Source organism: Prionailurus viverrinus, chromosome B4, assembly GCF_022837055.1.
Source record: "Prionailurus viverrinus isolate Anna chromosome B4, UM_Priviv_1.0, whole genome shotgun sequence".
Lineage (NCBI taxonomy): Eukaryota > Metazoa > Chordata > Mammalia > Carnivora > Felidae > Prionailurus > Prionailurus viverrinus.
This window is the reverse complement of record NC_062567.1, coordinates 114,432,141-114,459,677: the sequence shown is the minus strand read 5'-3', so window position 1 is coordinate 114,459,677 and position 27,537 is coordinate 114,432,141. Positions and strand designations below refer to the sequence as shown.

Sequence of the window (27,537 nt, the reverse complement as noted above, 5' to 3'; positions counted from 1 at the left end):
ATGCCCAGGTACACGGTGCACGTGCGCGGGGAATGGCTGGCCGTGCCCTGCCGGGACGCGCAGCTCACGGTGGGCTGGCTGGGCCGTGAGGCCATCAAGAGGTACGTCAAGAATAAGCCAGACAACGGCGGCTTCGCCTCGGTGGACGACGTGCGCTTCCTCGTGCGCCGATGCAAAGGCCTGGGACTCCTGGACGACGAGGACCCGCTTCAGGTGGCCCTGGAGGACAACGAGTTCGTGGAAGTGGGTGAGTGGCCGGAGGGCGGCGGCCCAGTCCAGTCCCAGCATCCCTGGGAAGGAGGTCCCGGTGTCCTCTCTGCCCTCCGTGGGCAGGGGCGGGGGGGTCGTGCTGTCTCTTAGGTTCCAACAATAACCTGGAGAGGGCAGGATTCTCATCCCCCTTTTACCACGAGGCAGCAGACCCAGAAATGAGGTGGCTTACCTAGAGTCGAGCGCTAGGAAGTAGCAAAGGCAACATCTGAATGCCTCTGCAGGTACAGAATCATTTTGAAGATCCTTCTGCCCTTCAAAAGCACCTCAGCGGACTGGAGGCCAGTGGCCTAAGTGGTTCAGATTTAATACAAAATACAGCTGGGGGTGAGGATGGGGGTGGGGGTGGGCGTTAGATCTTGAACTTCCGTGTAAACCCCGGTCCACGCCTGATACCTGCATCTCTGCATTTCGCTGTCGTTTGTAAAGATGCTAGGAACACTTGAAGGCCTCTGAAGTGGTTTTAAAGCAGCCATTTCTGTAGAAGTCAGAGGCAGTGGAAGAGCCCTTTCTTGGTTTACCAGCAACAATGCGCGTCTCCTTTGCCATCTGTAAGGAGCCTGTCTTGCATTCTTGTTTCAGTTATAGAAGGGGATGCCATGTCTCCCGACTTCATTCCATCACAACCAGAAGGAGTTTACCTGTATCCTTTCCTGCAGGCTGGTGGGTCTGCGCTGGGGGGCTGCCCCTGCCAGTGATGGGGTGGGGGCTTTCTCACGCTACCCAGTGTTTTCCTTTACCTGGCTTCAGATACAGCAAATACCGGGAGCCTGAAAAGGTAAACTTCCAGCCGCTCTCTGTTTATAAAGAAAATTAAGTCCCCCTCACTTAAGGAGGTGTGGAGCCAGCAAAATTTTTGAGTGAACACTGTCAGGACGGGGCTTTATCCTGCTCAGTGGAGTAGGCAAATGCATTAATTATGCTCTTCCATTGCTAGCCTTCTTTACTCAGCCTCCTCTTGAGCAAGCGGTCGTTTAAACTAGGACGTGAATGTGTCAGAGCAAGGGTAAAATCTCTTGGGTGTCAAAATGTAGTTTTGCTTGAGGCTTCCCTACTCTCTTGTTCAAGCGCCAAGCTGCTCAAGCTCATGGAAGTTCCCTTCTTTTGTGCAGTACATCGCCTTAGATGGGGACAGCCTGACCACAGAGGATCTGGTCAACTTGGGAAAAGGATACTACAAAATAAAGGTATGGGGGAGGGCAGGGGAAGGATGTCCTCTGACCTCTTTCACTGCGTATGGAAGTTTTCAACATGCTCTGCTTTGACCAATGTTTTGCTAGCTCACCCCAACTGCGGAAAAGAAGGTGCAAAAATCCAGGGAAGTCATAGATAGCATCATAAAAGAAAAAACTGGTATTGTTTTCTCTTTGTGTCCTACAATTCTTTTTATTAACCAAACAAAACGGCCTGCATCTAATTGTACAATGTCTGTTTTTTTGTTGTAGTTGTTTACGGTATCACTACAGGTTTTGGGAAATTTGCCAGAACTATAATTCCTGTCAATAAGCTAGAGTAAGTCTAATTCCCACCCTCCTTAGCAAACACAAGCATTCACATGCCACCTGTCCCCATCTTTGAGACTTCTTTCAACAAGAGAAATAATTAACATTTGCCCCAATTTACAGATGAGGAGGATAAGTCTCCTGTTAACTTGTATACGAGTTGGCTTTGAAAACACAGGCTTGCTGGTTTCTTACATTGCATCACGCTGCCTTGTTCTGCCCCTCCAAAGATTCAACTGTTCTTTCCTTCATTTTCCCAGCTGAGGAAATGTTTTCACTGCAGGTATCTAAGAGGGTTTTTTTCCTTTTCTCTTCCAGAGAGCTGCAGGTCAACCTAGTACGTTCACATTCTTCAGGTAAATCATTCCAAACAGAGTGAGGCATCCTGTAACAGCCACGAATAGCTAATGCATTCCAAGAACTGGTGCCAATTCTGCTTCAGGGGAGGAGGGGAAAGAGGAAAGCATCAGACAAGACCACCTTTCAGCTGAATCTGAGAAAAAGGAATGGACCAGGTGGAGAGATGGGGTTGGGGCAGGAGCAGCTATACTATCATGTCAAGAGTGGTGTATTTAGGGAACGAAATTAAGGCTGGAACTCAGGGAATGAGTTGGTCAGGATGAGGTGAGATGTCAAGAATCCAGTCCCACCTGATTGCAAGGGAGCTTGTGCTGAGGAGTCTGGATGCTATTCTAAGGGTGTTGGGGAGGGTGGGACTCACTGAAGCATTCTAGGAAAGAGAACTGAGAAGGCAAAACTGGGGCTTCTCCTTTTTCTAGAAGATGGGACTTTAACAAACAGGACAATCAGGAAGGAGGGCAGTGCAAATGCGCCTTGACTGAGTCAAGTCTCTTCTTGACGGTGGTAGGAGACTGGACTGAAATGGAAAATGATTTGAGAGATGGAGGTAGAAAAGATTTCTAGAAGAAAACATTAATTCCGTTTTGCAGGTGTTGGGAAACCACTAATCCCTGAGAGATGTCGGATGCTCCTGGCTTTAAGGATCAATGTCTTAGCCAAAGGATACAGTGGCATTTCCCTGGAGACCCTCAAGCAAGTTATCGAAGTATTCAATGGTAATGCCATGGATCCCCAGACTGACCCTCCCCTGAGGCTGGGCATATACCACAGGTAGACTTGGTTGATGGCAGGGTGACGACTAACAGAGACAAGATGACATAGAATAATGGAGACAAATGGAAATGGGCTTGGTGAGAAGGAGACTACCTGAGGGGACAGGGGTGGGGACAGAGATGCTTACTCCTGTGTACCTTCAACTCACACTTCATCACCCTTCACTTAGTATTTGGTATCTTTAAGTCTGGAACAAACCCCTCAAGTCTGGCCCAAAGCTCAGAGCTGGAAAGAATTTTTAATTCAGCGATGCCCAGATGTGGTTAGAGAAGTTGCATCAAATCATCTGGGAAACACAGTGATTCCTGGATGTCCATCCCAAAGACCAATTCAGTAGTTCTGCTTAGTGCCCAGGAATCTGACATCTTAATGCTCCCCAGATAGTGGAATACCCAGACTTAAATAACTGAAACTTAACTTCTTGCAAAGATAAAACAGAAGCATCAAAGAGATCAAAGACTTGCTTCTGGACCAGGAAGCCATCTCTTGCCAGGATACAATACAGTTCAGCTCTTTGGAGCTTACTTCTCAGGGTAGAAAAACTCCAATGTGGAGACAAGATTTGAAATGCTTAGGAGGCCACCGTCCCTTCTCGCAGATAAAGATGAACATCCTAGATCAGCGCAGGCTCGGGAAGCTCTTTGGGGTGAAGGTATATGGGGTATCTATGGGTAGACATGGCTGTGCTGAGCAGACCAGTAGTGATTCCACCACCTGTCCCTTCTCCCACCCTGGTCTTCCCTACAATCGCAGATAGTACATCTCTGGTTGTAAACCTACCTATGCTTTATGGGTCAGTCTAGGACCCCCCTGGGTCCCTAGAGTTCTGAGAATTCCCTAGGTGAACTATGATCTGGAAGCTGGCCTGTGGATGGCATTGCTTCATGCCACTAACCTTATCTACAGATGGAAAACACACTGCTATAGGAGTCTGAGTTTACTTTAGAAAGAACAGGACTTTTTTTTTTTTTAACTGAGAATTTCCTCCAAAACAGTACATGTCTGTTTATAAGTGGTGGTGAGATAGTAGGCTGGGTGCCTAGGAATCTGGGCAAAAGTAGAAACAGAGACTATGCTGTCTGTGCTTACCTCCTCAGAGAACCCCTGTGAATACTTTGGTGTGCCTTATCCTTCTAGAACATTTTATAATTCTTTTCTAATGTTAAAATTTACATGTTTCCAAACATTCTCCAATAGTGTTTTTTCCCCCAATAGCTTTTAATGACTGCACACACTCTTTGGTTATATAAGAGTCTCTTAATTATTTTTTTAAAAATTTTTAATGTTTATTTTTACAAGAGAGTGAGAAAGCACACACAGGGGAGGAGCACAGAGAGAGGGTGACACAGAATCTGAAGCAGGCTCCAGGCTCTGAGCTGTCAGCACAGAGCCCATGAACCATGAGATCATGACCTGAGCCAAAGTCAGATGCTTAACCAGCTGAGCCACCCAAAAGTCTCTTAATTCTATGTTGACATCATTTCTAACTTTTTGTTCTTAGAAGCAAGGCTGTAATGAACAACAGCTAACTCCTGATCTTTAAGATACATTGTTACAATTCCTAAAAATTTCTAGGTCTGATTAGGACATGCACAGTAAAAGCAAAGGGGCAGAGGACCAAGGAGGAGGAAAAACTTAAAGGAATAGATAATCCTTATGTGGATATGGGTTTCAGATCACCTTTCTTCGATGCAGCCTGATCTGTATTAGTCCCCTATGTACCGTGTCCCCCAACCAGCTTCACACAGCAAATCTGAGCATGTCCTGGCTAAAATCTGTAATGTCCCTAGGAAAGAGTCTAAACTTAAAAAAAAAAAAAGTTTCATATGCTGTACCTTTCATCCTTATGCTTTATCCATTCCATAAATGGAAGCTTGTACCTCCCACTCCCCTTCACCCATTTTGCTCCATGCCCCCACCCCCATCAACCATCAGTTTATTCTCTGTATTTATGAGTCTGTTTCTACTTTATTTTGTTTTTTAGATTCCACATATAAGTGAACTGGTATTTGTCTCTGTCTCACTACTTTCATTTAGCATAATACCCACTAAGTCCATCTACATTGTCACGAATGGCAAGATCTCATTATTTGCTATGGCTGAGTAGTGTTTCATTGTATATAAATACTACCTCTCCTTTACCCATTCATCTAGCAATGGACATTTGGGCTGCTTCCGTGTCTTGGCTATTGTAAATAATGCTGCAATTAACATAGGAGGGGCATATGTCTTTTCAAGTTAGTGTTTTCATTTTCTTTGGGTAAATAGCTAATAGTACAATTACTGGATTATGTGGTAGTTCTGTTTCTGATCTTTTGAGGAGATTCCATACATTGTCCGCAGGGCTGCGCCACTAGCCGTACACAAAGTTTCTCTTTTCTCCACATCCTCACCGATACTTGTTGTTTCTTGAGTTTTTTATTATAGCCATTCTGCCAGGTGTGAGGTGATAGCTCACTGTGGTTTTGATTTGCATTTTCCTTATGGTTAGTAATGCTGAGTATCTTTTTATGTGTCTGTCAGCCTTCTGTATGTCTTCTTTAAAAAAAAAATGGCTATTCAGAGCCTCTGCCCACTTTTTATTTTTTTTTTTATTAATTTTTTTTTCAACGTTTATTTATTTTTGGGACAGAGAGAGACAGAGCATGAACGGGGGAGGGGCAGAGAGAGAGGGAGACACAGAATCGGAAACAGGCTCCAGGCTCTGAGCCATCAGCCCAGAGCCCGACGCGGGGCTCGAACTCACGGACCGCGAGATCGTGACCTGGCTGAAGTCGGATGCTTAACCGACTGCGCCACCCAGGCGCCCCTCTGCCCACTTTTTAATTGGATTATCTGGTTTTTCTAATGTTGAGTTCTGTAAGTTGTTTGTATATTTTGGGTATTAACTCCTTATCAGATATATCATTTGCAAACATCGCACAGTCGGTAGGTTGCTTTTGCATTTTGTTGATGGTTTCCTTCATTGCGTAAGACTTCTAATTTTGGTATAGTCCCAGTAGTTTATTTTTGCTTTGCTTCCCTTTCCTGAGGAACCATATCTTAAAAAATGTTGCTAAGGCCAGTGTCAAAGTGATTACTGCCTATGTTTTCCTTCTAGGAGTTTTATGGTTTCAGGTCTCACATTTAGGCCTTTAGTCCATTTCATGTTAAGTTTTGGGTGTGGTGTGAGGAAGTGGACTAGTTTTCCCAGCATCAGACAAGCCTGTCTTCCCCGCCATGTATCCTTCTCTCCTTTGCCATTGATTTATTGACCATATAGGCATAGATTTATTGCCGGGCTGCCTAGTCTTTCCGTTGATCTGTTTGTCTGTTTCTGTGACAGTGCCACACCATTGTGATTACTACAGCTGTGAAGTGTATCTTGAAATCTGAGATTGTGATAGCTCCAGCTTTGTTCTTCCTTCTCGAGGTTGCTTTGGCTATTTGGAGTCTTCTGTGGTTCCATACAAATTTTAGGACTCTGTGCTCCAGTTCTGTGAAAAATGCCATTGGTGTTTCGATAGGAATTGCCCTGAACCTGTAGATTGCTTTGGTAGAATGGACGTTTTAACAATATGAATTCTTCCGCTCCACGAGCACAAAATGTCATACCGTTAGTGTTGGCTTCCATTTCTTTCATCAATGTTTTATAATTTTCAGAGTACAGATCTTTATAGTCTAAACTTAAAGCAGCTTATAAGGGAAGGAAGGCTTTTTGTTATTGGGAAGGTGCTCTCTCCCACCCACCCTTATTCCCCTCTGCCTTTTTTTAATAGCAGTGCAGCCAGGTTCATTAAGCATCAGTTGTGCTCCGGGAACTGTCTTTCCCCAGGTATCTGTGCCATAAAGTGATACTACATCCCATTGGGAGAGGTTGGTCTCGCTGGCAAAGTGAAGACAGCCACAAGTAACTGGTGCCTACTTCTCTCCCAGCCTCCTGCCTGCCCTACGTTCCAGAGAAAGGAACGGTTGGTGCCAGTGGAGACCTTGCACCTCTCTCTCATCTTGCTCTTGGGCTAATTGGAGAAGGGAAGATGTGGTCTCCAAAGAGTGGCTGGGCTGATGCTAAATACGTAAGACTTTAATAACTTACATTCTGCAGTAATCTCCCTAGGCTGGGCACCGGCTGCACTTGCATACTTTATAGCACTGAATCCTTACAGCAACCCCATGAGGGAGCCATCATTAGTCAAACTAGGTAAGGCTCTTAGCTTCCATGCTTTACTATTGGCCCTTTGGACTTGATGGTCACCTTGGTGAAAAGGTACAGCAGTCAGTGTTAATCCCAGCATTTTATTCTGCAGCCAAAAATCTTCCAGTGTCTATCCCGGAGGCCACACACTGTTGCAAATTTATTTAGTTGCTGGTCTCACAGTATAGCGCTGTGGATCATAGTACCTGCTGTATGGCCTCTGGAAAGCAGGCTCCATTTTCCTCCAAGCTTCCACCCCAATGGCTAATCAGAAGGGCTTGCTTTTGGTAAAGCTTTAATGCTTTCCTCATCCATCTCCAAATTCCATCAGAGCAGCCCAAAGAACTATTTGAGGTGTCATCCCAGGTCAATTGCTGAGAGGTTCCCCAATGAAGGGGCAGAGGACCCAGGGGAAGGAAGAAGTTAAGGGAACAGATAATCCTTAGGAGGGTACGGGTTCCAAAGCACCTTTCTTCCCTAAAGCCTGATCTTTATTTCTCTGTACAATGTTTTCCCAGCCACCGTCACACAGCAAATTCAAGCGTGTCCCGGCTAAAGCCTGTAATGCTTCCCATTGTCCTTAGAATAAAGTCTAAATTTAGACTGGTTTATAAGAGTCTTGTTGGTCTAATCCCTCCCACTAAGTTCTACATTACAGAAACTGGGGGTTCCTTACAGCTGGGATGTGCTGTGCCCGGGACAGAGGGACCAGCTCGTGCTCATTCTTCTCTTCTTCACTCACTCCTGTTCCTCCCTCTGATAAGTCCTCTGGGAAACTTCCATCTCTGCTCCCCTGGTTCTTTTCCCTCCAAATGCGATTTGCCCTTCCTTTGTGCTATCCTACCTACTTCCTGCCTCCTAGGGCATTTCACATACTCTTACTCTGTAAACATGTACTCAGGAAGCAGCAGAAGAAAAAGTGAGTCAGTAATGTGGAAACTGAACACAAAGGACCTAAAACCCAAAATTCTGGGTTACTTCTGTAGACGCTAACGCCCCTGATTTAAGTACAAAAATTATGTGAAATATAAGTCTGCTTTCAGATTAAAGAACAGAACTAGAGAATAGACCAGAGGGGGATGAACAGAACCAGTTTATGAGGTCTGCTCTTTTATAAGACAGATCTTTAGGCTTTAAGGATATTTTATTGATTCCTTATGAAATTAGAAAAAGGCTAGTATTTCATTTGATACCCATTTTTATCTTTTTAATCATTCTGCAGGTCTTGGAGGCTCATGGATTGAAACCAGTTGTTTTGAAACCAAAAGAGGTAAGGAGATTCAAGGAAAATGTATTCATTTTAACAAGTTTTTATTTATATACTATTTTCAGTCTTAATATCGGTCTCACTGATTTCTTAAAGTAAATGTGGCTTTCATGTTTGTTAAAAGTTTGCCACTGAAGAAAGGACTCATCTATAAGCATTCAGAAGATTCTGCCCGCCACAAATGTTTAGGGGTTGGGGTTCTCTTACTTAATTCAAACTTCCAATCAGGATCTCTAAGGATCCTTAACAGATGCTATAAGTCAAGATTCCTCAGGGTGCTCTCAGCCAAGAGTTGTGGGCCAGAAATGTTTTAGGATGTCCTGTCCACAATGATGACAAGTTAAGGAAGAAATGCTGCGTAATTAGGAGCTAAAGATTTTATATGCAGCTACACTGGACGTTCATTGTTGTCTTGAGAATGGGGATACTTAACATGTATTCCACTTGCCAGGTTTATACTAGCAATTTCACTTAGGATAGCACTTAATCCTCAAGTGCTTAAATAAGTCTTACTGCCTTGCACTTTAGAAAACATAAATAAATGTCCTTCAGCTGACGGGTTAACTTTTCTCTTAGGGATGCAAAAGATATGAAATCAACTTGTACATAGGTTACAATAAATGTAGCAAGGAACTTCCCTCTTTATTTCCAAAGGGTCTGGCACTCATCAACGGGACACAGATGATCACCTCCCTGGGCTGCGAAGCTGTGGAGAGAGCCAGTGCTATTGCACGTCAGGCTGACATCGTGGCGGCCCTGACCCTTGAGGTGCTGAAAGGCACCACCAAAGCCTTCGATACTGGTCAGCATGGTTCTTCCATTTGGTTGCTATTCAGTCGTTCAGAGCTGGTTGGGTGGGCTGGTCCAGGTCTTTAAACATGAGTGGTGGGGATGCGTGGTAGGGGAAAAAGAGAAAACCCAAGGGCCTATGGCATACACAATACTGCCACAGTTTCATCTAAGTTATGCCACGCTTGATCCTTGGAATGACCACCTTTTACAGATGCTGACTCTAGAATTCACCCAGTGTTCTGGATCATCCAGGCTCAACTCCCATCAAACTGTGCACTGTCTTAGGAATCTGTTCACAGGGTTTTAGAAGTAGAGTAGGATTAAAGTTGGTCTCCATTAGAAAATGGAGAGAGAAAAACCATAGAAGTTGTAGTTTACCTGGAAAGTAATGAATTTGAAAGATTCCCTACCATTCTGTGTAGTAGGACAGAAATCTGCCTAAAATTGATGTAAAACTGTCTAAAATTGGCCATTGTGGAGGTTCCTTCCATTAGGAGCCTAAATCCTAAATTAGGGTAGGCCCAAGGTCTTGAGTTGAATTCCCAGGGGGCTTACCACGTAGTTTGCACTCGGATATTTAAAGTAGAAAGAGTACAGTCAAAGGAAAAGCTTGCTTTTGGTGTTGAGGTTCTAACTGTGAGTGGTGGTAAGAACCCCTGGGATTTTGAAGGCTTGTGTCAGCACCATGGATGGTCCTGAACCATCACCAATGGCAGTTCGTGCTAATGGAAGAAGTGCTCAGACTTGTTCTCCATCAATTCTAGACATTCATGCTGTTCGCCCTCATCGTGGGCAAGTTGAAGTGGCTTTTCGGTTTCGGTCACTCTTGGACTCGGATCACCACCCTTCTGAAATAGCAGGTCTGGGGATGTTTTTGTGAGCGAGCTTATTTGGTTTTATGTTTTGTGGGAAAAAATTGATAACTTTGAAAAAATTGCTATCCCTTCCACCTCTTCCACAGAAAGTCACAGGTTCTGTGATCGTGTTCAGGACGCATATACCTTGCGCTGCTGTCCACAGGTAAACAAACAAAAAGCCTTTTCTTTTTTTCCCGATTCAGGGAGGGGTGAAAAGAAAAAGAGGTAAGTGTTAAAAAGTCATGTAATGGTCAATTATAATCCAAATTTCTTTACTGCCTCTGTTAAAAATTATGTGTGTCATACTTCCCTTTGTCCAATTATTTTAGCTTCTATTCTATATATTAAGCTGTTTGTTTCCTTTTGAAGTGCTTTGCTCAATTGCCTTGTACAGAAGCACAAGAGACAACTTGCTGTGTTGGTTTAGTGCTGTAACTTTTTAAAATTCTCAGTGATAACATCATCCTAACCAGTTAATGGAAGTTTACTGGTTCTCCCTTCTAGATATAGCAAGAACCAGCTTTCAGAGATGTTTGCAGGAAAGTCTAATCAAAATTAAGTGCACATCATGGTTGTACCTTATCTTCATTTACTAAGCAGATATAAACCACCATAAATAAATCTGTGAGGCTTAACTTTAGACTAAAACAATGCAGAAGACCTGAGTGGGCATGAGGCATCCAGTATTGCAAATGTTATAACTCATTTGTGAATGGCAATTAGTTGAGTAAGAAATTAACACACAACTCAAGAATGAAACAATATTTGATCTGGTGCCAGATTCTGTAGTGTAATAGGGTCCTCCCTAGAATAAATACCCTGTTTCCTTTAACTCATCAAGTTCTATTCTAGCTAGTTGATCAAAAACGTCTATGGAAAATCGCTAAATTAGCCCTACAGTACAAATAAATCCCAGTTTAAAACATCCTTGCTATTCAGGGTGCCTGGGTGGCTCAGTTGGCTAGTGTCCAACTCTTGATTTCGGCTCAGGTCATGATCTCATGGTTCATGAGTTCAAGCCCCGCATCAGGCTCTGCACTGACAGTGTGGAGCCTGCTTGACATTCTCATTCTCTCTCTGACCCTCCCCTGCTCATGCTCGCTTGCTCTCTCTCTTTCTCTCTCTGCCTCAAAATAAATAAATAAACATTAAAAAAAACATTCTTGCTATTCTAATAAGAATATCAGACTCTGTGTGACAGACACCATTATCAGTGTTTTCAATGTATTAACTCATTTAATCTTGTATTTTAGGTGCATGGTGTGGTGAATGACACAATAGCGTTTGTGAAGAACATCATTACCACAGAACTTAATAGTGCAACAGACAATCCTGTATCTTTTGACTGCTTACTAAACTGTAGTTATAGAAATCAAGCTATTAATTTTTAGATATGCTAAAGCGATCCTTTTGTGTAGTGTCTCTGTTGTTACTCCATTTCATAGACTAAGTACCTGAGGTTCAGAGGAACCTCAGAGCTGATGATTGGCAGGGGCAGGTCTGTGAACCTAATTTCACTTCAGAGACTACTAACACGCTGTGCTTTCCAAATGGACTCATTAAAAGCTAACGCACATATTTCCGGCATTGGCCGAGAGGTTTCATGAAAACCTTTGCCCTAAAACCCAGTGCTGAGATTGCTGATAGAAAGATGAAAACCGAGGTCACAAGTGTGATTATGGGGATCCTGGGTAGGTTTGCATTTATGCAAGGCTTCCCGGTTCTTGTGACGCATGAAACAGAAGGCAGCTTGTTAACACTTATCAAAGTATTGATTAACGAGTTATGGCTTTCCTCATCTCAAGTTTTTATTTTTGACATGGAGTGTACTCAAATCAGTATTTCCATATTTCTACAGAGAATAGTAAGAATGCTTCTATTTTTCAAGGATGCAGCCCTTCTTTCCTTCATGGTGTGGTTATCTTAGAGCCATCTTGTTTTTGCTATGGAATATTCTTTGAGGGTATAGTTCCCCCAGACGTTGATGTGATCACTTGGGAGTCACACTGGCAAAGTTGTCACAGAGGTACCCAGTACTGCCTTTGAAGACCACCCAACCCTTAGGAATATATGCCTTCCTATCCCATGACAGCCTCAGTTCTTAATACGGGACAAAGTATTGAGTTAGCAACCCTGGAAGTAGCTCACAGCTTAGCTTAGCAGACAGGTTTCACAACAGCTGTGAAAGATTCATCACAAGACCCTTTTAGTGTGGTTTCTCTGACAAGTTTACTTCAGGATGTGTGTTTTATGTCCTCTCAGATTGTTTTACAGTTAAGTCAAACCCACACTAAGTAATCCTCAACTCACTCACCTCAACATACTTCACCCCCCAAAATGGACTAGAATTTTCATGAAGTCTATGCAGTCTGTCTCATCTGTCAGTTCTTGTCAGTTCTGCCACTGTGAGGAAAGGCATCCTTTCTACACTTAGATAATTTAGACCTGAAAGGGTATCTTATAGAGTAAAACAAAACAAAACAAAATGAAAAAAACAAAGAAAGAATTGCCATTAAATTATTGGATATGGGAGAGGGATAATTCCTTACTAAATTCTTACACTACCACTTGCCCCAGCAAAAGTTTCAGCCACCAGTCTTTTCCTTTCTCAATTAAAGATTCTTAATTATTGATGACATTCCAATAAGGCCATATTTGAGAGTTCTCCTACAATGGTGGTGTTACTTGAAAGAATAGTCTTCTGAATTTTCCTGTTGTAGATATAGAGCACCTATTACATAGTTGCTAGATGTTATGGGAACTAAATTCGAATTGCTATAATCTGATAGCCAGCAACCAAATTTGGAACAACTGGAGAACAACAGAACACGCTTAAGCTTTAAATAGGTGCAGATATTACTTGCTATAAGGATTCAGAGAATGGAGAGAAGACTGAGGCCTGTGACTGGGGGTGGCTTGGTACAGAAGAGCCAGCATTGGGCCTAATCGGCTCACGGATATATGTACAGAAAAGAGTAACTCCAAACTTGACTAAGTTAGTGTAATACGTGCATCTCCAGTTCCTTGGAAGTCAGAACCTGTCTCAGAGTTCCTAGTTCATAGATCATATTCTCTTGTCCAGGAGGTGAAAATTAGCTGTTTGGAATCTGCAAGGAGGATCTGTTACTGCCTTTTGTCTGAGTGCCTGTTGATCCAAGTGAAGTGCATGATACAAAGGAATGATCCTTGAGGGCATTGATATGCAGGGAGTCTAAGCTGCCTCCTACTTAGATTGGTTTGCAACAGCCTATTGGCTGCCATATGCTGTGAATGCTGGCATAGGATCACTGAGTAGAGAGTTTGAAAACGTTCCCAGGATTGATTGTTCCAGACAATTTGGTGGTTGCTCATCAACAGTCTTCATTCAGCAAATTCTTCTACGGAGCACAAGCTCACATTGCCCCCTGCCAAAAAGAATTTGCTTTTAAACTGGCGTCCCGGTCTCTCTTCTTAGTTTCAGATATAGACTGTTTCGAGGGAAATTACTAACCGCTAAAATTACTATGGTTGTGGTGCTTGAGAATCTCTAATCTCAGGGGGAAAAAATTGATGTTTCATGTTTTCTTGGCCCCCCGTTGGGTGTACATGATTCATCATTAAGGTTTGGGATATTTGTTTTGCTGTTTTGGGGTTTTTGTCCCTTTATGTCAACAACTGCTTGTAGAGAGAATCTCTTTCCCTCCACCCATATTTGTACAAGGGCTATCAGTGTTACAAATTAGTGGGTTGGGAAAAGAGTCACACAGGCATCCCCTGCTTCTTGAAAGTCTGCATTACAGACTTACATTAGTACTTGTTTTCACGGACTGAAAGAAATCTGAAGCGGTAACAGCAGTATCACCGAGCTCCTTCCCTGGGAACTATACTCAGCATCTCAGCATCAGGCTGCCAGGGCTTTGAACTGTATGAGCATCTGTGCTTTATCTTAATTTATTTTGTGCATCCATTAGCAAGATGTGTCCTCTGGTATCAGAAGGCTAAAAGAGGTGATTTTGAGGGTCTGGGAATGCTCAAAAATTTTCCATGTAAATTAATGGTAAGCATTTCTTCCCTTTATGCCATTTTGGTTTAGAAAAGATTATCATAGGAACGCTCTACTTTCGGATGGTGGGGGAGACCTCTACTTGCAGTGATCAGCAAATGTTATATTCAAGCCTTAACCTGTTTTGAAAGATGGTATTTGCCAGTAGGGGAGAGACTATTTCTGGAGGAAACTTCCATGGTGAATACCCAGCCAAAGTAAGCTTTTTAGAATTGCTCCTGACCCTGAAAGCATATTCCAATTTAGGCTCAATTCAACTGAATTGAGTCACTCTTTCTAGGCCCTGGACTATTTGGCCATTGGAGTTCATGAGCTTGCTGCTATTAGTGAAAGAAGAATCGAAAGGCTCTGTAACCCCTCCCTCAGCGAGCTGCCTGCCTTCCTGGTTGCTGAGGGTGGTCTGAACTCGGGATTCATGATTGCACATTGTACAGCTGCAGCCCTCGGTAAGAACACTGCCCACTTCTCAGAACGCGAGCCCGTCCTTTTTATCTGAAAGTGTCAAATTTTGTCCTTGAATGAGGTTTTTCCCCACCTCACTTGCATCCTACCTGTCTCAATACAAATGCAGAAGGAAGCCTGACACATTTTAGGGGAAAAAAAAAAAAAAAAAAAAAAAAAAAAAATATATATATATATATATATATATATATATAATAAAATCTAAACAAAGTTGAAGTAAAACAGAATAATACCCCAATGAGTTTGTAAATAATGAGGTTTCCACAATTTTTCTGTAGGAAGCAATTTGACGTCACATACGAATGTCATGTTTGTAGCTTTTTCCCTAATCGCAATTTGGGGACTATCAGAAGGAAAAAGACAAAGATATCCGTAATTAAGGTGAAACATGAACGGACCTGGATGATTAAACGTTGGATACATTTCATTAGATATACTGACCTCTAAGAGCATAAAGATGTGATTACAATATGCAAAAATGCTTATAAGAAGCAAGATGCCTTCTATGAGAACTGAGGTTCAGTGTCACTGATTTCTGAATTAAAACTTTAAGTAACACATCAGAACAAGGCCTGGTACAAAGGACCTGCTAAGGACTTAATTTATAATTACCCACTTCACAGTCACAACAATAGGCAAGGCACTATCATTACCCCCATTGCATAGATGAATACCGGATGATCTGAGAAGTTAGGTGACTTACCCAACATTGAACGGCTCACAAGTAGAACTGGATTCAAACCCAGGCATTTTTGTCCTCAAATCTATGCTCTCACTTCAATTAATGCAGATCTCATTTTAATGAGTACATAATCCTAATATGGCTGCCAAATTTAACAAAAGAAATGCAGGATGTCCAGTTAAACTTGAATTATTTGGGACATGCTTATACTAAAAAGTTATTTGTTTTTTATCTGAAATTCAAAGTTAATTGAGCATTCTGTGTTTTTTCTGGCAAACCTACCCATGAGGCAGGAGATCACATGGTTAATTAAGAGCATAGACTCTGGGTCCAAATCCCAGCTCTGCCATTTACCAGGAGTGTGATATGGAGCAAGTTTCTTAATCCTATTGACCCTCCGTTTACTCCTCTGTAAAATGGGGGTGATAAATTTACCTAATGGGGCTAATTTGAGAGTTAAATGAATTAATGCATATAAAGCCTTAGAACTATGCCCGGCATGTCTCTAAGCAGTAAGTAAATATTGGTTGCTATTAGGATTACTCCTAACCCTTTCCTTACCAAAGCCTCACATGGAAACTCAATAAAACCAACAGAGACCCTGAATTCATGATGTCCTCTGCCGAGGATCTTCTATTTGCTCACTTAACCCCGTTATGAAAATACTCCCTTAAAGGACAGCAACTTCTCACATTAACGTAGGGAGGTTGCGGTTGATTTCTAGAAAATATTAGGGACTTCAGAAAGCTTCATTTGAATGTGTTTGGCTTCCCTAAACTGCCTATTGAAGTCGCTCAACTTGCTTTCTTTATAATGAAATGGGTAGTTTTCTTTTGGGGGGACATGTAACTTCTCTTTCTAAATGAGCCTCACTACAGCCTGCTTATCCATCTAATGGCAGGTGAAGGGTCACAGGACCTGGGCCTTGCAGTGCTGAAACCTGGCAAGTCCTGGGCAGACCAGGACGAGTTGACCACCCTAGTTCACGTAGCTAGATTATCTCAGGACCCCTTATGGCACAGAAAACTGAAGTCTCACTCAGCCACTCTCAGGGTCAAAAATGTAGGGAAGAAAACGCTCTGAGTTTGGCCTTCCCTGGCTTCTTGAGCTGGGGAGGAGCTCTGGAATCTAGGTCCTCCGTATTTAACGTGTTGTCTTCAAGCCAAAATTCCAGCCACCACCTGAGAGCTTATCAGAATCTCAGGCCACGCAAAACTCAACATTTGCATTCTGACAAGATGGAGCGGGTCATATGCACAATAAAGTTTGGGAGACACCAATCCAGGCCATCACTAGGATTTCCCCAGCCTCCCCAAGTTATCTCCGGCATTCATGAAGCCTGTGCTTAACCCACTGCCTCCACTTATATAATCACTGAACAGTCTGAACTGAAAAATATCCTTGCTCAAGATCTGGGGTCCAGTCTCCATCCCCAAACACCACCCTGAATTCCAAGGCCTCTTCTGGTGATAGTACCAGTCAGTTGTTCTTGAGTACTTAGAAAAGACCATCATGTCTTTTTTTTCCTAGTCTCCCTAGCATGCTAAATGTTTCCTGTGTTTTCAACTGGGCTTTGTACTATTAGGGTTCCCATCTGGTCTTATCTCAGAATTCATTATTGGCTCCAAGTCCTTCTCACTTTGATACAGACCCAACCTGCTTCCATTTCCCAAAATAATTTTGGACCATCTGGTGCTTGGATAACAACTGAGAGCTCCTGGAGGGGCTCCTCCATGACATTGGGCACGGGGAGAAGCCAACATGGCCATTTTTCCTATTAGAAGCATGTTTAACTTGCACGGCCTCTTGCAGTTTCTGAGAACAAGGCTCTGTGCCACCCCTCCTCGGTGGACTCTCTCTCCACCAGCGCGGCCACAGAGGACCATGTCTCCATGGGAGGATGGGCAGCAAGGAAGGCACTTCGGGTCATCGAGCATGTGGAGCAAGGTAAACCCAGCCAGTCTGGGATGGCAAGCCTCTCTGATTAACTTCTACATCTGTGAGCCTCAAAACAGGCAGCATCAGCATCACCTGGGAACTTGTGAGAAAGGCAGACTCTTAGGCACCACCCCCTCAAGACCTGCTAAAGTAGAAACTCTAGGGGAGAGAGCAGAACAATCTGGTTGAAGTCTTCCAGGTGATTCTGATGCTCGCTGAAAATTAAGAACCACACCTGCTGACCTATCAGGTTTATTCGTTGGCTTTATTTTTCAAACAATTTAAAACATATTCAGAAGTAGAGAGATTAGTACCATGAGCCCTCATTTATACCTCACTCTGACTCAACAGCACATTTGCTTCATTTTTTCTTTTACTTTTCTCAAGTTATTTTCAAGCAAATCCCATCACATTATTTTCTTCCTGCATTTTTATCTACCATGATGCCATTATCACATCCAACAAAGTCAACAAGTCTTGGGGTCACTGATAAGTCCATATTCAAAATTTCGCAATTATCTCAATGCCCTTACGGTGGGTTTTTTTCAAATCTAGATTTAAGGCCCACATTTTAAATTTGGTGTGTTAAAGGCTTTAAGCTTCTTTTTATCTAGAACAGTCCCCTCTCCCTTTTTTTTCTTCATGCCATGGACTGGATTAAAAAAACAAACAAACAAACAAAAAAACAAAAAACCAGGTCCGTCTTCTGTTAGAAACTGACATTCTGCATTTACCTGTTGGCTGCCTTATGGTGTTACCTTTAACTTGTTCTCTAGCCCTTGCATTCCCTGTATACTGCGGTTGTTCCTAAAGGCTTGACGAGATTCAGATCCAAACCTTCTGGCAGATACTTCTAGGGTGGAAGTGCGTTAGGCCAACCTCTCTCTGCCTTCTAAATTACTGCTTGTTTTGTTTATTGTTTTTTAAGTTTATGTATGTATGTATTTAGAGAGAGAGAGAGAGACAGATTGTGCAGGGGCAGAGAAAGAGGAAGACAGAGAATCCCAAGCAGGCTTCTCACTGTCAGCACAGAGCCTGATGCAGGGCTTAAAACCACCAACTGTGAAATCATGACCTGAGCTGAAACCAAGAGTCAGACACTCAACCAACAGGGTCACCCAGGCACCCCTTGTTGAGCTTTTTAATTTTGTTTAACGTTTATTTTTTGAGAGAGAGAGAGAGAGAGAGAGCAGAGCACGAGCAGGGGAGGGGCAGAGAGCAAGGGAGACACAGAATCCGAAGCAGGCTCCAGGCTCCGAGGTGTCAGCCCAGAGCCCGATGCGGGGCTTGAACTCACAAACTGTGAGATCATGACCTGAGCAGAAGTCAGAGGCTTGACCGACTGAGCCACTCAGGCGCCCCCTTGTTTTTTTTTTTTTTTTTTTTTTTTTAAGGAATTGCCTTCCTTTAAGCATTGTTATCTAAGCTCCTAAATTTTTGCAACTGTATTGGAAGCAGTTGGCTGACAAGAGTATCACTACGGTAATTCCCACCTTATCCACAGGGGAAACGTTCCAGGACCCCCTGTGGATGCCCAACACCACGGGTAGTACCAAGTCCTACGTATACCATGTTTTTTCCTATACACACATACCTATGATAAAGTTTAATTTGTAAGTTAGGCACAGTAGGAGATAAGCAAGAACAATAAAATAGAACCATTATAACAATACATTGAAATAAAAGTTATGCGAATGTGAACTCTCTCAAAATACCTGACTGTACTCACCCTTTCTTGTGACTGTGTGAGAGGATAAAACGCCTACAGACGAGATGAAGCGAGGTGAATGTCGCAGGCCTTGTGACGTAGCGTCAGGCTTCTATTGACCTGATGATTCGTCAGAAAGAGGAACCTGACAAATCATCAGGCTCACCTGCTTCCACAGGGTGGTTGATTGCAGGCCACCAAAACTGTGGAAAGCGAAACAGCGGATAAGCAAACACTACGGTATTTGAAGATAAATGTGGGAGAGCTGAGTATTCTTGTTAACAGCTGGATCGAGATATAATTTACATACCATACAATCACCCACTTAAATTGCACACTTGAGTTGCTATTAGTATATTCACAGAGTTGTGCCGTCACCACCACCAAGTTTAGAACATTTTCATCACCTCAGAAAGAAACCTCGTACCCTTTACCTATCCCTCTCCTGTTGTCCCACCCTGTCCCCGGGCTTAGGCACCCACTAATGTACTTTTCTCTCTCTGTGGATTTGCCTATTCTGGACGTTTCACGTAAGTGTCATACAATATATGGCCTTTTGTATCTGGCTTCTTTCAGTCAGCATAATGTGTTCAGGCCTCCTCCGTGGTATAGCATGTATCAGTACATCATTCCTTTGTGTGGCCACACATTCCATTTTATGGATTTAACACATTTTGTTTATCCATTCATCAGTTGAGAGATGTTTGGGTTTTGTCTGCCTTTTGGCTAATATGAATAATGCTACCATAGACATTTGTGTACAAGTTTTTATGAAGACGTATATTTTCATTTCTCTAGAGTGGAATTGCTGAGTCATATGGTGACTGACCTCCATCTTTTTGAGGAACTGCCAGACTATTCTCCAAAGTGGCTGCACCATGTTACATTCCTATCTGCAGTGTTTGAGAGTTCTGATTTCTCCACATCCTCACCAACACTGGTTATTAACTGCCTACTGGACTGTGTTCCTAATGTCCATTCTTGAGATGGTCTCCCCATTAAACATGTGGCTCTGGCCAGAAGGTTAAGGAGACACCCTTATCAGACTCCTATCCAGATCGGATCTTCTAGCCAGTTCTTCAGCAAATTAACCTTACTGTCAAAAGACACCAAATCAAGGCACCACCATCTCCTTTTGATTGATATCTCCTTGTTTTTACTACAGTTCTTCCATAGTCACCACATACAATAACCCGGGTGAACTTCTTAAAATGTAATTTTGATCACACCACGTTCCTGCTCAAATTTGCCAAGTTTCCTCATCGTACTCAAAACAAAACCCAGCCCCCTTCCTGTAGCCTACCAGGATCATGCGTGATCTGGCTTCTGGCTCTCACTGGCACCTGTCTCCATTCCATTCGATACCTTGGAGCCACAGTGTTATTCTTGTACCTGCCAGTACCTCAGCACCTGTGTCCTCGCTGGTCTCTCTGCCTGCAACATTGTTCCCCAAGGACTTCACATGGTTCACTTCTTCACTCTATCTTTGTAGCTGTGCAGATTTCACCTCAGATGCCTTCCCTGTCCACCCCAGCTCAACTTCTTAAAGTTTCCAATACCTTACATATGAAGTGAGGGGACTAGACTAGAAGATGTAAAGTTTCTTCCAGGTCCAAAATAGATTCATTTATTTCATCCTCTCCTATTGTGACTTGTCTGTACTCACCGACAAGTGATGCAATTCATAAATTCTAAGATGTGAGTTTGTGATGCAATTCATAAATTCTAAGATGAAAAGTCAAATATTTTCAATACAAATATTCAAGTCAAATATTTTCAGTTAACCACTTAAATGGTTTGATCAACTTTATGCTTCTGAACTATTTTTTTCTTGGCAAATAATGGAATCCAAATGTAGAGAAACTTAGATGTCAATATTCAAAGCCAATCACAAGGTATGGTACATTTAATAAGTTCTTAGCTAGGAAAAACCTGTGTAAGGATTGTTTTATCAAGAAGCCGAAAGTTGGCAAAGTACCAATTTCTAGAATTACATTTTTTAAAATTTTTTTAATGTTTATTTCTGTAAGACAGAAAGACAGAGCAGGACCAGGAGAAGGGCAGAGAGAGAGGGAAACACAGAATCTGAAGCAGGCTCCAGGCTCTGAGCTGTCAGCACAGAGCCCAATGCGGGGCTCGAACTCACAAACCGTGAGATCAGGACTTGAGCCCAAGTCGGGATGCTTAACCAACTGAGCCACCCACGCGCCCCTAGAATTTCAGTTTTAATGGGCCTGGGAGCCTTTGAGTTTGAAGGTTTGAAATGAGCACTATAGGGGCGCCTGGGTGGCGCAGTCGGTTAAGCGTCCGACTTCAGCCACGTCACGATCTTGCGGTCCGTGAGTTCGAGCCCCGCGTCAGGCTCTGGGCTGATGGCTCAGAGCCTGGAGCCTGTTTCCGATTCTGTGTCTCCCTCTCTCTCTGCCCCTCCCCCGTTCATGCTCTGTCTCTCTCTGTCCCAAAAATAAATAAACGTTGAAAAAAAAAAATTTGAAATGAGCACTATAGAATTAGTCCTAGCCTAACAAAAAACTCATTTGCTCATGCACTGGCTCCTTCAATCCTTTGATGAAAGTCTATTGCCAGGTATTTCAAGCCAAAAGAAATAGCAAGACTAAAAACAAATTGAAATTTATGCAAAGGTGGAAATAGGACAAAGATATCATCCATCTTGATCAGATAAATAGGAAGTGGGGGACTAAGACATTTAGCTGGATAGTGCTCTCCTTCTTAACATTAAAGATACAGCCAATAGGTTAGAAAAGCAAATTTAAGATGGTAACCAAACACCAAGGCAGCTTTATTCTACCACTAGACAGAGAACCAACTATCTCTTAGTTGGCTAGCAGTGTCGACTTCCTCGTGAGTTATATCCCCCCAGCACGAAGTCAGGCTTTAATCATCCCTCCACCTTTCTTATTGTAGTGCTGGCCATCGAACTTCTGGCAGCCTGCCAGGGCATAGAGTTTCTACGCCCCCTGAGAACAACTACTCCTCTGGAAAAAGTATATGACCTGGTGCGCTCTGTTGTAAGGTAAAGTCAAACGGGTCCCTGGAGATGCCATCATTTCAGATCTGTGAACCCTGGCAGTGGTGAATGTTTGGCTGATGGTTTGATGTACTTTCTCTGTAGGCCCTGGATAAAAGATCGCTTCATGGCCCCAGACATTGAGGCAGCGCACAGGCTGCTCCTGGAACAGAAGGCAAGTTGGCTACTTGGCTTATTTCTTAGTTTTGGGTCATTATGGGAAAGCAAAGTGGGAGTCGGGAGTGAAGAAATATTGTCTTATTCTTTTGTTTCTCGTCTATGCCTTGGATGTGAACAAAAAGGAACTCGGGCAACTTCTTGTGCAACTTTAAAAAGCTGTCTGATAACCACTTAAGTGTCCTGTGTTGCACCCAAACATTAAATATCTAATGATTAGAAACTGAAATGATTTTAAATGGAGTTTGGGACAGGTATTCATGGGGAGAAAAAATGAGATGAGAGTTTCATGGATCCCCTTCACCAAGAGTGTTCTCTTTCATTCAAAAGTACGTTATCACCACCACCTCCAACTGGTCCAATGATTAAATAGACTCAAAGAGAAAACGAAGTCCCAGGTTTTTACTTCAAAGGTCTATAGGTCTGTCTAGTGCCGTGGGGTGTCCTACCCCATCATCACCCTGATTGAGGTACTACAGGTTCTCTTTACTGCTTATTTTCTCTGGTTTCATTGACTAGAGATTTCTCTGATAGGGACAGATGCCTCATAGGCTGACTCATTTTTTAAATATATTTTTTAAAGTTCTTTAAGCCTTTTGTAATAATCTGTGAGTATCATGTTCTCTAGAATTTCTTGATTTCCCCTGGAACCATTGCTCTGTTCTTGGGGAATGATTTTTCCCTTTGATCTTCACATCTGTCATTTCTAAGTGTGCCCTACACCCTTTGAGGGGACGCCCCTTGCTTGCTGCCAACTTTGGTGCACATAGAGAGGTAGATGAGAGAGGTTGGCCTTTTTTTATTAATTGAAATATAACTGACATATAACATATTCATTTCGGGAGTACAACCTAATGACTTAATATTTGTATATATTGCAAAATGATCACCACAATAAATCTAGTTAACATCTGTCACCATACATAGTTATAATTTCTTCTTGTGATGAGAACTTTTAAGATCTAATCTCTGAGTAACTTTAAAATATACAATACAGTATTATTAACTATAGTTATCATGTTTTGTATCCCCAAGATTTATTTATTTTATAATTGGAGGTTTGTACCTTTTGTCCCCCTTTATCCATATCGCTCACCCTCCAACTCCCCCACCCCCACCTCTAGCAGCCACTAATCTATTCCCTCTATCTATGAGCTCAGTTTTTGCCGTTGTGGTTGCTATTTAGATTCCACACATAAGTGAGATCATACAGTATTTGTCTTTCTGTGACTCATTTCATTTAGCATACTGCCCTCACGGTCTATCCATGTTATCACAAATGCCAGGAGTTCCTTCTTTTTTATGGATGATTAACACACACACATACATACATACATACATACATACCACATTGTCTCTATCCATTCATTTGTTACTGAAAACCAAGTTTAGCTGTCCATCGCTTGAAAGGCCAATACTCAAGAGATGAGTTTTGATTAGAAAGGAATATGAGTTTTATTCAGGAGGCCAGCCACCTGGGGAGAAATAGACTCTTGTCCAAAAGCCAACTCCCAGGTTTCTGCCTAGCACAGAGGTATTTAAAGGGAGTTAAACAGTTAAGAGAATGCAGTGGTCTATGACATTTCTTACTTACATGCAGACTCAATGATGTCAGCTACAGAGTTATCTCAGTTCTTAGAGGTTGTGGAAGAAGTTCCAGTTTCTTGATGCCCAGGGGAGTGGGGGGAGCTGCAAGGAAGTCTGGTTTCTTGGTACCCAGAGGTTGTGCAAGAGTACTTTGTTCTTTTTTTTTAATATTTTTTTAATGTTTATTTATTTTTGAGAGAGAGAGAGAGCGACAGAACATGAGCAGGGGAGGGGCAGATACAGAGGGGGACTCAGAATCTGAAGCAGGCTCCAGGCTCTGAGCTGTCAGCACAGAGCCTGTTGCGGGGCTCTAACTCACGAAGTGTGAGATCATGACCTGAGCTGAAGTCAGACGCCCAATTGACTGAGCCACCCAGGCTCCCCAAGAGTACTTTGTTCTTTCTGCAAAGGAGGGCAAGATCCACAGATGACCAAAGGGAGGTCAATAATCACTGTGTGATCTTAAAAAAGAAAAACATTTTGCTAAAACATTGCTGGGCTAGTTGGAAAGCCAAGGTGGCTTCAAACATACTTGCTGGCCTCTGCCGGCGGGGAAAGTTCTTGGTCCTTTATTCCCCAAGGCCAGTGGTCGGCAAATCTCAAAAGAAACAAATTAATTCTGTTATAGATCAAGGGCCTTAGGTGGGCAAGCAAGAAGTGTGTTACCTTAACTCAAGTTAACTCTTAAGACTGGGTGGAGTTGTTATACATCTGTCTGTGGACACTTAGGTTGCTTCCACGTCTTGGCCATTTGCAAATAATGCTGCAATTAAACCTGGAGATGCACGTATCTTTTCGAGGAAGTTAGCCTTTGAAAGAATATATTTTTTATGGTAATACAAAAGAATAGGAAATCCTCCTTGGTTGTTGGCAGCAAGCTGATAAAAAGCAGTTGTAAACCAAAACCAGGACCTTAACGTGAGAAGACATGATGCTTGAAAGAGAATAGGTTGGTGGGTGGAGGTATAAACAAGGGTCTGAAGCACGCTTCTCAAACTGTGATGTGTGTGTGAATCTCCTGGGGATCTTGTTCCAGATGCTGCTGCTGCTCCACAGGTCACACTTTGAGTAGCAAGGGTGTAAGGAATAGAGCACACCCGGCATGGAAATCTGGCAAATGAGGAAATCCACCGCCTTATTCAAAGCTTGTTTTAGAAAACACATGGTCATCGTTTGAGCAACTTTCTTTAATGCTGTCCACACTGAATTCTCTAGGCTTTGTGTATTTGTTAGCTTGTTTTGCTTCAGAAGAGTAAGCAGCTGAAAACCTTCATGGTAACTCCAGAAAGGTTTCAGACTAGCTTTGCGCAGTGGCAGTATCGTTGCCAATGAGGTTTATCCGAGGTGCGATTATTGCTAGTAGAAAGGTTTCAGACTTTGTATTTTAAAATATGTTAATGCAACCAAAGAGCAGTTGATGCAGATCGTATGTCAAATGGCTTAGAACAAAAGCAAGGAAACAGCCGCTACGTGTCTAGTCAGCGATAGACGTTTTGGTCCTACGAGGTTGATGTTCCATGGCATGTGAGAACAGTGTCCTCAACATTTTGACTTTGTTTTGTCCTTCTCAGGTTTGGGAAGTAGCTGCACCATACATAGAAAAATACAGAATGGAACATATTCCAGAATCCAGACCAGTTTCTCCAACAGCCTTTTCACTGGAATTCCTACATAAGAATTTCATCAAAATCCCAGAGTCTGGGGATCTTTAATGGGCTTTGTCATGGATTAGCAGATCAGATGGTACTTTAACAGCAAGCAGTATTATGCTGAGGAAAAGACCTGAGAACTTCCCTGGGTAGATCAACCCATTATTTTATTCCGTTCTTCTAAAACCTACTTTGGTTAGGCTGGTGACTGTATTAGTTGCTGACTGTAGCGCTGTGTTCTTGTTGACTTGGTTTGAGACACGGCAGCTGTTTTCAGATTATAGTTTTCTTTCTTTCTTAACAGGCCACAGGCCACTTAACATTATTTGAACTCAAACAGTTCAAATGGTATCTGGAAACAGATTGATGGTATTCTTTTCCAAATGCATTAGACTTTTGTAAATCTTTTTTGTTTGTTTGTTTGACAAGCTCTTCACTAGATAACTTTGATCGAATTACACTACAATATGGTGGATGTTCTTTAATAGGCCTTGATAAACAACTTGTTTTGAAGTCATAATTTGTCCTTAAGCTTCTCTTTCTTCTATTGATTGAATCATAGTCTAGTCAAGAGGTCAACAAGAGGTTTTGTGCAAAGGAGCTGAGGAATGAATAAAGAGATTGCCATTGGAGTGGCCCTTAGTGATATTTATCAAATATCACTATATATCTCAAAAGAAATCTTAGATGCTTAAACTGGAGTTAGAGGTTAGTATTACTACTTTCTTCCTATGTGTTAGTACTGTACTCACATTCCTATAGTAACCCTTTGTTAAGGAACCTCCTGTCTCACAAATAGGGAATTTTATGTTCAAAGTTAGCCAACCCCTTCTCTGTCATGGTAATCATTAAAATGAGGAACTATTGATAAAGGTCGATGGGGCCTTGGATGTGTTACCCAGTCTGTTTTTTCCTCAAAAAATAAGATAAGGGATCTTCTGGGAAGGCTTAAGTATAATCATTTGGATGAAGGATGGGTCAGATGGCCTCTTGGCTTCCCAAGGTTAAGATCTGTGGGAAGATCTTAACCTTCCATTTTGCATCCATTTGTGCAAATATGTGCAAGGCACCCCAAGCGCAGGAGTCTGAAACCGTGCCTCTAAAAACCACAGGAGGCCAGGGAAAGAACAGACACACTTGCCAGCTTGCTTACTTGATTAAAGCCTAAAATGGGTCCAACAGTACCTTTCACAATAGAGTTTTCACTTTTTAGATTGCATCTGTCCATAGGAAAGGCAGAGACAGAAGTGAAAACTGTTGCCTACATCAATTCAGTGACCAAAAAAATGTGCTGAGAACCTGTTTACTGAAATGTTGTTCTTGGCGTTGTTGTAACATGCACGAGTAAGGTTTATTCATTCTTAGCCACTAACTGCAGTGGAGCCAGTATACCCAGCAGTCTGATGACGGCTCTTCACTCCAGTTTGGAGAGGGCTGGATTCCCACGAGCCACTTTCGTCTGCTGGGGCACTTTATTATGGAGTTTTTGATACAGCTCTGTTAGAAACTGATTATCACACGCCTCCAAGAGAGTACAAGGTAAACACAGAATAAACTCAGTCTCAATTGTCTTATGTTGTCACTACATTCTTAGATTTTTATAACAAAGTTTAGCACCTCTTTGGGGAAAGCCTATTCTAACTGCAGTTAATCGAGTTTCTGAAAGATTTCCTCAATGATTGTTAACAAAGTGTCTTTAGAAAGTGTAATTGATTCCTTGTCCTTTCTCTTTCTCCCTGAGTAGCAGCAAGAGTTAATGGTACTGTGACTTCATCCCCAGCAGGTCATCTGAGCTGCTTCACCTGTCGTCTCAGGGCAGCCAGAGGGCAAGCCCCAAAGCCTCAGGGCTTTTATGCCTCTACTTTGCCATACTTGCTAGTGTCCTTTCAGCCAAAGCAAGTCACATTCTCAAGCCCAAGTCAATCTGGAAGAATAATAGTCAATGGAATGGGCATGTGATTTGCAGAACATTACTGTAACAATTTACCACTATACATGAAATCAAAAACATAACCTGAACAATTCAAGACACTTTTCATTACTACTTTAAACTTGAGTCTCATTTCTGGATCTGGTTACTGGATTATTATATTTTGATTAAACCTTCTAATTATGAATAGCATCATTTTGCATTTGGGGTGTTACTTTGGTTGAAGATATTAATTTATTAAATGTAAATGTTAAAAATATACCCAAAAAACAAAGCCAGAAAAAGAGTTGGGAGAAATGTGTTTCAGAGTACAGCATAGGCCTGGTGAGTCCACAAGA

At 42.4% G+C, this 27,537-nt stretch overlaps 1 protein-coding gene and 1 pseudogene across 1 annotated transcript; both read left to right on the top strand.

The window, feature by feature from the left end:
- Positions 1-25,332, top strand: HAL (histidine ammonia-lyase). The gene is made up of 20 exons (XM_047867241.1): positions 1-247; positions 853-913; positions 1,021-1,048; positions 1,383-1,457; positions 1,551-1,623; positions 1,716-1,782; positions 2,091-2,128; positions 2,723-2,848; positions 6,822-6,961; positions 8,303-8,350; positions 9,002-9,149; positions 9,904-9,999; positions 10,101-10,159; positions 11,250-11,330; positions 14,170-14,235; positions 14,319-14,484; positions 16,995-17,129; positions 21,754-21,862; positions 21,962-22,031; positions 25,192-25,332. Exons 1-20 carry the CDS (start codon positions 1-3, stop codon positions 25,330-25,332), a joined length of 1,974 nt encoding a protein of 657 aa, XP_047723197.1.
- Positions 24,920-25,037, top strand: LOC125171353 (uncharacterized; annotated as a pseudogene).
- Positions 25,333-27,537: the final 2,205 nt, after the last annotated feature.